The sequence below is a fragment of the Pecten maximus genome, chromosome 8 (genome assembly GCF_902652985.1).
Source record: "Pecten maximus chromosome 8, xPecMax1.1, whole genome shotgun sequence".
Lineage (NCBI taxonomy): Eukaryota > Metazoa > Mollusca > Bivalvia > Pectinida > Pectinidae > Pecten > Pecten maximus.
Window position 1 is genome coordinate 16,876,057 of NC_047022.1, and position 9,860 is coordinate 16,885,916.

The window sequence follows — 9,860 nt, forward strand, 5'->3', positions numbered from 1 at the left end:
TTCGATCTCGCAGATAAGATCACAGTTTTTCTTTGAAGTGTTTTGTTGACAGGTAAAAATTGGACAGACAGAACAAAGTGGATGGTGGCTGTGAGTGGCAGTGATAAATAAAATGTATGTGTTACTGATGCAATCCTTCATTTAACAGCTCATTGGTTGATACTGCCGTGTCAGCATGTAGCCATTCATCATCCTTGGAGTAGAACTCATTACAAAGTATCTAAGTACTGGGGGTTCAAAAAGGGGACTGTTGAAATACAAAATAAAAAAAGCTAATATTCTTATCAAATTTAATTCACACTTTATAAATATAATGACGTGATATATTAAGCATTATATCAGAAATATGTTATCTTATTACACATATTTTCTATTGTGATGAGATTATCTCTGAACATTTTTTACAGTTTGACAGGTAACACAAACTACCCCCAGGGTATTCCATTCTTTCAAAAAACAAATAACCAAAGGCTATATTAGACTTCACGCATGATCAATTACCAAATGATAATAAGATGGACCAGGGGTTCCGATCAAATTTATTTACTTATTAATTTTAGACTGGCCAGACAACATCTCGTGCGGTAAAAGGAAACAACAGCTGATTTACCAACCTCACAACTCACTCGAAAGTATCACAGCCAAATCTTTACCAGTCTTGGACGTTGTAGAGGAAATTTATTACATACTGAGGAAAAAGTTTATTCTTTAAGGATGACTACGAACGGCCAGGAATTTGGCACGTTCTATATGTACAAAGACGCCAAACCTACTGTGGAGAGTCGCTACCCAATACTGCAATACTTCAAACGTAAACTTAAAATCGGACAATTTGACCCGGAAGATAAGAGAAGGGCATTGGTAAAGAAATCCGGACATTACCGCGTCAAATACACAGGTAAGTTATAATTATCCGCACTTTGTTTGCTATGCATTATATGAATTTATTATTAAGCTTCGTTATTACTTAGAATTACATATAAGTAATTATGACACTATCATTAACGATGATGCATCTCCGAGAAATGGACATTTTATCATCCATTTAAAACAAGGACTAGTTGATGTTTATCTTATATAATGATAAAAGTTAAATACTTTATCATATCACCACCCTTCAGAAGTTCGAACTTGTATTTTGATCATAAAAATTTTAAAATGGATAAATGATTAATTGCGACCCGAGGAAATAGTATTGTAGTCTCTATTTCATATTGAATTTTCTGTCTTATAAGGGGTCATTATGAGGACGCTGTTATTTCTTTGTTTTTCCCCCATTTGTTTGTGTTAATTATATATTCATACAATAGATACGATTTTATGCATTTTTGCGAAAACCAGTAAGTAATCAGATAGCTTAACATATGCACTGTACGCTTATTTATCAATCATAATTATCTAAAGACTGATATCCATTTATTTCCATTTTAGAAAATTTGCCTTGCTTTTAACATAAACAACAATAAAATTGAAAATGACTACTTGAACTTTTATCAACATTATGTTAACAATCATTTAACCACTTTGACTACTTAGCCATTTGTGTACTCCTTTTTGCCTAACAGTTTTTGTTCGTTGTTTAAAAGTACGTTATATAAACCTATCAGAAAAAAATGTTGTTAGACAAATATTACTGGTGTGGCCCTCATGAGGTCATAGTTATAACTAGGGACGGGGATAGTACATAGGTAACTTGCTGTTCCATCTATTTGACTCAGTTCGGTAATGAATAACCCATCAACCTTTTGCGATTACTGGGTGGTGAGCTCTAGATCTTCATACAGAGTGCAAGTCCCCGCGGCTTTTCGTTATCCTGCTTTGAAATTCTTATAGTGTTATCGGTTCAGAAAATACTACCTTATAATCTTTTAAGAATATTTCATATCTAAAATATGAAAATGGTTTAATTATGACATCAAAGTAGTTTACCTTCTCTGTGTAGACATGTTTGGCCCTTAGTATCACTGTATAGTCATAGAGTGTACAATAGATTGCGGGTGGTAGACACTGCTGCCGGACTTTTCAGTCCGCGAGGTTTAAAGTAACCTGTTTGTCTGGTTTTAATTTACTTGTATAGTGGCTTGGTTCAGAAAAGACGTTCTTTTGAAATCAAATATTGAAAATTATGAAATCTATTGAAGTGTAGGCTTTTGCACCTCCCTTTTCCGATTTTTACATATCGTTTTACCTATTTTAAATTTCCGTCGCTTCCTTTGGTCAACACTTTAAGACATTACCATCAAATACTTACATAATTTATAAACTTGGATATGACCACGCATATTTTCATAATATACCAGACAACGATGATTTCGTTTATTTGACCCTAGTGACAAGAGTATGGTCATTGTATTCAATGTTGTATGAATCACAGTGACAACTATACAAGTATGACAGTTTGCAGTATGCAGCTGGCCACAGGGTCATTAGTAAAAGTTATGAAAGTATGATATCTATTTAAACATAGCGACAAACTATACCATTATTAAATGTATTAAATATTAATTTGGCGAAAGTAACAGCACAAAGAATCCTCCATAAAGCCGACAAGTTTTTGAATGTTATACACCTTTATTTTAATGTCCCTATTTCGCGTATTTTATTTTTTTACTATTTATATCTGATTAATTCTTAGCTTATGTTCCAGCAGCGACTAGCTTGTACTATTGTTTATAGATTTGGGTGATATGGTGACACAGTGGTAACACGTTCACTTGCTTTTCACACAGGCAACACGAGTAAATAATAAGTTTATTAACTTGTTTCGGAATCGTTGTAAAATAAACCAAGCTTACATTTTCACAAATTTCTATCAACTAAAGCATTAACATAAAAAAAGCAGAAAGTATATTACATGGTTCCTTAATATTTAAATCACCCAGGCTAAATGTCATTCTTATCATCTTATGTTACTGATTTCAGCCAATCGAAATACACATGTGCTTGTTTTATTATTTTGAGATAATTTCCGTAATCCCCAGCTTGTATAACAAATAAAAACGCCCATACCTCAGTGATGTAGGTAAAAATAAAACGGTTATTGGCATGGTAATATACTTGTATTGATTCATACGAGTATTTCACATTTAACTTTAAAAAAAAGGGGAAAATAAAATTGTTTTAAACTCCAATTTCATTACTGAAAATGATCAATTTTGTCCAACGGGTGATTTTGATACACATATTTCTCTACACAAACACACGGGGTTGTTAATTTTGATAAACTAATGTGAAATTGATTGCACTTATCTTAATAAATGATATACATTTTATACTGTAAGTAGAACGACATAATTATTTGAAATAAAGTAAAATGACAGGTTTGTTCCTAGCAATTTTCAAAGAAATGAACTTTTTTATTCTTAGTGAAATACCTATTTTAATTTTGATGATAATAGGATTAATTCACTGGGCAACTTCTACATCCAATGATACCAAAATATACTAAAAAATAAAAGTAGGGATAATATACGTTACTAAAATAAGTGTATAATAATACACATTGCTAAAATAAGGCTATGATAATATACAGTACTAAAATAAGGGTATAATAATACACAATACTAAAATGAGGGTATGATAATATACGTTACTAAAATAAAAGTAGAGAGAATATACATTACTAAAATAAGGGTATGATAATATACGTTACTAAAATAAGGGTATGATAATATACATTACTAAAATAAGGGTATGATAATATACATTACTAAAATAAGGGTATGATAATATACGTTACTAAAATAAGGGTATGATAATATACGTTACTAAAATAAGGGTATGATAATATACGTTACTAAAATAAGGGTATGATAATACACATTACTAAAATAAGGGTATGATAATACACATTACTAAAATAAGGGTATGATAATACACATTACTAAAATAAGGGTAGGGATAGTATATACGTTTCTGAATTAAGGGTAGAGATAATATACACACTAAAATAAGGATAGGGATAATATGCGTTACTAAAATAAGGATGTTTTAGCAGAAGTGGTGTTTTATTCAAATGATTTAATTCAAAAGTCTGCAAATTCTCAAATGTGACCGCATTAGATATACTATACAAAGCAATGATGGACGACATTGGTATCACTTTAATACATGCAAGCAGTTTAAAACTGATCGATATATCTCTTTAGGTAATTTAGTATAATGTGTACTTCTTCGATATATTTTTATCACGTGCATGCTAAAACCTTATAAAGTAGTATCAGTCCTGAGGTATCTTGGTCTTGTCGGGGGTGAATTACGTTTGAATCTGCCTAAGCCTCTTTCTCGTGAAAATTAATATCTTGCTGATTAACATCGGTAACGTTATAACCTTAATTAAGTACACTGTAGTCTTTTTTCTGAAAATAACTCGCTTATAGACGAAGAAATCTTAAGGTTTGACGGAATCTTCAGCCATCAAGTCTCCAGCTATCCCGTCAATAGTTGAGTTGAATAGAATACTATATCTTACCTTGTGAGACTTCATATGTGCAGACAAATTATTCTTCATTTTTTTCCTTATAGCCTGTAAAATCATGATCTTAGAGTATAGTTCTTATACGCAGATGTAGTCAATCGTATTATTTTACACGTAGTAATTACAATTTACATATTTAATTTGACCATTGTATATTTTATATTTTAGGACTAAAGGAGTTCCGAGGGCTGTTCTTACGAGACCTGTACATAACTTTAATCGATCTACAATGGCGATATGTCCTGGCCATCGTCTTCAACATGTATCTGATCACCTTCTTCTTCTTCGGTGTGTGTTGGTATTGGATAATGGCCAGCAATGGCGACTTCGACCACCTCAACGATCCCTAACTGGAAGCCATGTCTATCCGGGGTCTACACATTCGCCGGCACGCTCATCTTCTCCATCGAAACACAGACGACAATTGGTTACGGTTATGCTTATCTGAACTCGGAATGTTCAAGCACGCTTGTGTTGCTGTTCATCCAGATCACTTGCGGGATACTTATGGAGAATCTTTTATTGGGCTTCGTCTTCGTCAAGTTTGCTCAGCCAAAGCGCCGACAGAAGACCATTGTCTTTAGCAAGACCGCCGTCGTCAACCAGGAAAATGGCAACTTTTGTTTGCAGGTAAATGACTCTAAGAAACTAATCAATTATTAGGAAAGTAAAAAGACATTATATTAATAAAATGTAAAAGTTCAACATATCTCGGGTTTGGGTTGTAATATTTTGCAATCTTAATCACTTCTAGAATCAACAATATTCTTGTGCGAATGTCTGCTGTTAATTCTTCATAATTCAGCTTAGTAGTTGTCTTTTCTTCAAGTATATTCCAAAAATATGTTTTGTAAATATATGACAACTTTGAATATCTATTGATGAAGAAATAGTGTAATAATTGATCCCTACTCTTCTCCCACAGATACGTCTAGGAGACATGCGACAGAGCCATCTACTGGATGCCAGGGTGCACGGAGTCCTCGCCAAAAAGCATGTAACCACAGAAGGCGTGCAGTATCCCCTCTATCTTCACGACATGGAGTTCCAAGCACAGGCGATGGGAAAAAAGATCGTACTCATGTGGCCACTAGTCCTTTCTCATAAAATCACTTCCGAAAGTCCATTTTGGAACATCAAACCAGCTGACCTTATGAGCGACTTGTATGAATTGATCATATATGTCGAAGGCACTATCGAATCTACCGGAGAATACTGCCAGGCTCGCACCTCATACCTTCCCTCGGAAATCCTCTGGGGACACCGTTTTGACAGGCTAGAAGAGTTCGACTCCGGAAATGGAAGATGGGAAGTGGATTTTGAAGGCTTCCATGACGTAATATACACGACTAACATCCGACAGAGCGCAAAGGAATTGTATGACTTAAAATTCAATCCCACCAAGGATAACACAAAGGATGACACCACCAGTCCCAGAAGCAAGACACCTAGTCCTCCACTTTCAGTTTCTCTCCATACTATTCCATACGATTCCCCGCCCACGTCAGAGAACTTCAAGTTCAATGACGCCACGGACACAACAATTGGATCGGAAGAAACTTCAATTATGCCAGAAATGACTTCAGAGGATGAAATGGAAAACTACTTTCATTCTACACAAACTATTTCCGGAAACGAAGACGAGAGTGGATCGACAGATGGAACTACTCTAGACACAAATCCTAAAGAGGAAACTGAAATACACAGCGACCTCGGCAACGGTAACTTGGGCGATATACAGGAAGAAGAGGAGAGCGATAATTTAGCTAGATACAAGTATGCCGATGCTGATGACGACGACGATGATGATGAAAAATCAGATGACGAATACCTATCATCCTGATATTTGTGGATTTGATTAGGAAACTTCTGACAGAGAGCGAGAGAGAAAGTTGTCGCATTGACCACAAATATCTCGCTGATGGTTTGAGACAATTTACAATTAAAACTATTGTCCCGATTCTTCTACCTTGACCACAAGGGTTACAGATTTTACATAGTCCCGTTCCATATAAAAATCTGTACAAGTGATAGGTTGCACGTGCTGACCTGTTGACGGAAGGAATATGCGTATTTTTCCCGCGCTTATCTGACACTTAAGATGATGCTTAATCATAAAACAATATGTCAATGGAACCGATAGTACATTGTACCTTCATGTCTTAAATAGTTGTAAATAATTTCTTTATCTTTTGAGTAATGACATTTCTATGCAATTTCACCGATCTTGAAGACGAGGTATTTAAACAATACAATGTCGTCTTCATGCAAATTATTCATCCACAGGAAAGAATGGTGTATATGTGTAACTGTATGTTATTTTACAATTCATTTATTTCGAATGAATAAACTAATTAATGGAAGAAAGTATAATGCATTTATTTTCATTTTATGTCATTCGGCGTAATCAATTTTAGTGTATTTTCAAATTGGCGGCTATCGCAATCATAATTTAGGGTAATGTTTTCAGCTCAGAAAGCACTAAAATAAGGTTATCGCTAAAATTATGTACATTCACAGTATATAGGAGATAATAAACGAGTTAAAGACAAAATTACAAGTATAATTTGGATTATTTTTTTGCTGTTTTAGGTCCTCAGAAAGAATTTTGGGGATTTTTTTTCTAATGTGATTAAACAAACATATTAATTGTTGTTACCTTTGATGTTACAAAAAAGTTGTCTTGAATGATTTTTACACAGTAGATTAGAAGTGCAGTGTACTCTGTATAAAAGGTACAGAAAGGTATGCCACTAATTCTACATCAACATCTTAATTTGTTTCAGTTAAGACATATCACAATAGTAAGATATAAATGCACAACTAGCGATCACTATACATTTACATAAAAACGCAGATTAAGACAGTTCACTCCTATCTTTAATGTTAAAGCTTCAAAACGTAAAAAAATCATTCTGAAGATTTAATCTTTGATTTCTATAACATTCTGTTATATTTCACAAATAACAACTCTAAACGCTAATAAATGTGACGTAACAAACAAAATATACTAGTAACCTGTTTTAGGCAATATAGAAATGCCTGCTGAAAATGCTATGTACATCGGCTTTTTTTTCATTGTTATTTGGCAAAATATTGAACTTTACAAAGGACATCTAAATTTAGTTTTGGTCGTTTTCGGAAGTCAGTATATAACGATCTTCACAGGGATGCCAAACATTGCCACACAGCAACTAGAATCCTAATCTATATTAATTTAACTATGGGGACATTTAGGCTTATGTGTATTACGAAGAAACGATGGCCGAGAAATGAACCTTGAGGGACACTTCACATTGATGATAATAGCTTTACAACTAAAGAAGAGGTCCTGAAATGTCACAATCGATCAGTTTATGAACGAGAATTGTGATACAGGTGATCAAACGGAATCACAAAATCTTAAATAGATTTTATAATTATATAAAGAAGGTTTTTTTGAGCGATTTAGATCCGTGTGTAGTGGAATGGTCTGGTAAGCCTTACCTTGACTGATAGCTATAAATAAGGTAATTTTCCATTGAAATGTTATACAAGTTATGGTCCGATTTTCTTCAATTCTCATTGGCTGAATTATGATCACGCGAAGGATACTATTTGAGATATTGACCCTGTTTCTATTTCAAGAAACACAGAGTTGATATTGCATTCATGACGCCATAATCACTGTGGCACAATGCTCTTGTTATCAAGATAAATGGCGGTGTAGTGCAATTCCAACGTTTTGCAAAAAAGTTTCACAGATAAATTAAATATAAAACTAGATAATTTACAAAAAGATGTTGCCAAATAAAAGCATTGTTGCATATGCATCGGCGAAGACAGAACTTCTCAGAAGAAAATTTTACATGAATTTGAAAGTATAAAAATAGACATTTACTTAGACTGGTTATATTGACTAAATATTATATTTGCTTCTAGATTGGTGCAACATCCTTTTGACCTCACCAAAGTTACATAATTGATAAATATATAAGTTTATAAGCTACACTCCAAGTCTAATGGTCTCTAATTAAGGGTAGTACAGGTGTCATTAGTATATAGACATGCACGACACGAGCAATTTTCCAGTTATCAGTATCGTCACTGAATAGTATATGTATGGTTAAGCATATTATTATTATGGTTTATACTGTGAGGGACGGATGCCTTAACTTAAACTTTTCTTGGGTCTATATATATATTCTTTATTGTTTTTAAGATTTAATATTTTCATGATATATATATATATAAAATTTAATTTTGCTTGTAACAAGCATTTTCATTGGCTCAAAAAATTATGTTATCATCTCATAACATAAATAATGACTGTGACGTCAGCGGAGTAATCGTTGTTCACGGGATTTTGTATTAATCAATGTGTTTTTAAATATCTGGAGCAAAATAAACATGTTAAACTTAATGAAAACGTTTCTTATCGTTGTTAATTAAATTACATGTATAAGGCTTCGCGGTTTATGAAAAGAGTACACCCCAGTTTTTTGTGTTATTGCTCAATAATGTAAAAAAAATATTACAGTTAACCCTATATATGAAAATTGAAGAGGTATCTCCTCAATTCTGTAAAATATCTTTTTGATAATTATGTTAACTCGGCTTTGCATTTTGAATATGGAAAGGAAATGGACGTAGACTTTTCTTGATTTTTTTAATTTTTGATTTTGTTTTTGTTTTCTTTTTACCAAAAATGTTAAGATTTACATTGATGGCACATACAAATCAGATTTGTCATTTTCTGTTTTCCAAATAATTTATTATTTTAATATCAGGGGAAATGCAAAAGCATTCTTTTAAATTTTCAAAATGACTTGTCGATTTTGACCAGATTTATATACTAGTAACAAGCGAAGATCTAATTTCTGACCACTTATTCCACCGATATCCAAAAATGGGATAAAACAGGGTCTGTCGGTGATCTATCTCATTTTAAATTGGAATTACAATATTTACCAATAAAATTAAATCCAAATTGTTGTATGTATACATATGTATTTCAATGTCGAGTCCACACCAGGATCACTTAAGTTATATATATTTTGTTCTAGGTCTATAAGCTTAAAAATATTTTCATTATAGATACAGTACATGTATATTAATGAGTTTGGTATATAATCATAGGTGCGCTGCCAATCTGGATTTTTGTACAAAAAGTGACATAAAAATAGAGTGTATTATCAACAAAATGACAAAGTATCACGGTTTGATATTTTGGGTGACTCTGATGACCTCTAAAACAAGCATGAATGAAATTCATGAAACAAAATCCTATTCGACATTTGTACCAGCACCTCCGGCCATATATCATGACTCCAGACACCATGGTTTAGCACATTGTGGATGATTTGACAGGTGTAGTCCACAAAAAAATCAAACAAAATTCTTA

General features: G+C 33.1%; 1 protein-coding gene across 1 annotated transcript; it reads left to right on the plus strand.

Annotated features, from left to right (window-relative positions):
* The first annotated feature begins 570 nt into the window (after positions 1–570).
* LOC117332614 (G protein-activated inward rectifier potassium channel 2-like) lies at positions 571–6,847 on the plus strand. Its single transcript, XM_033891592.1, is given in 4 exon segments — positions 571–898; positions 4,646–4,821; positions 4,823–5,107; positions 5,403–6,847. Coding segments are annotated over 4 exon segments (1,563 nt in total). The 5' UTR covers positions 571–714; the 3' UTR covers positions 6,321–6,847.
* Positions 6,848–9,860: the final 3,013 nt, after the last annotated feature.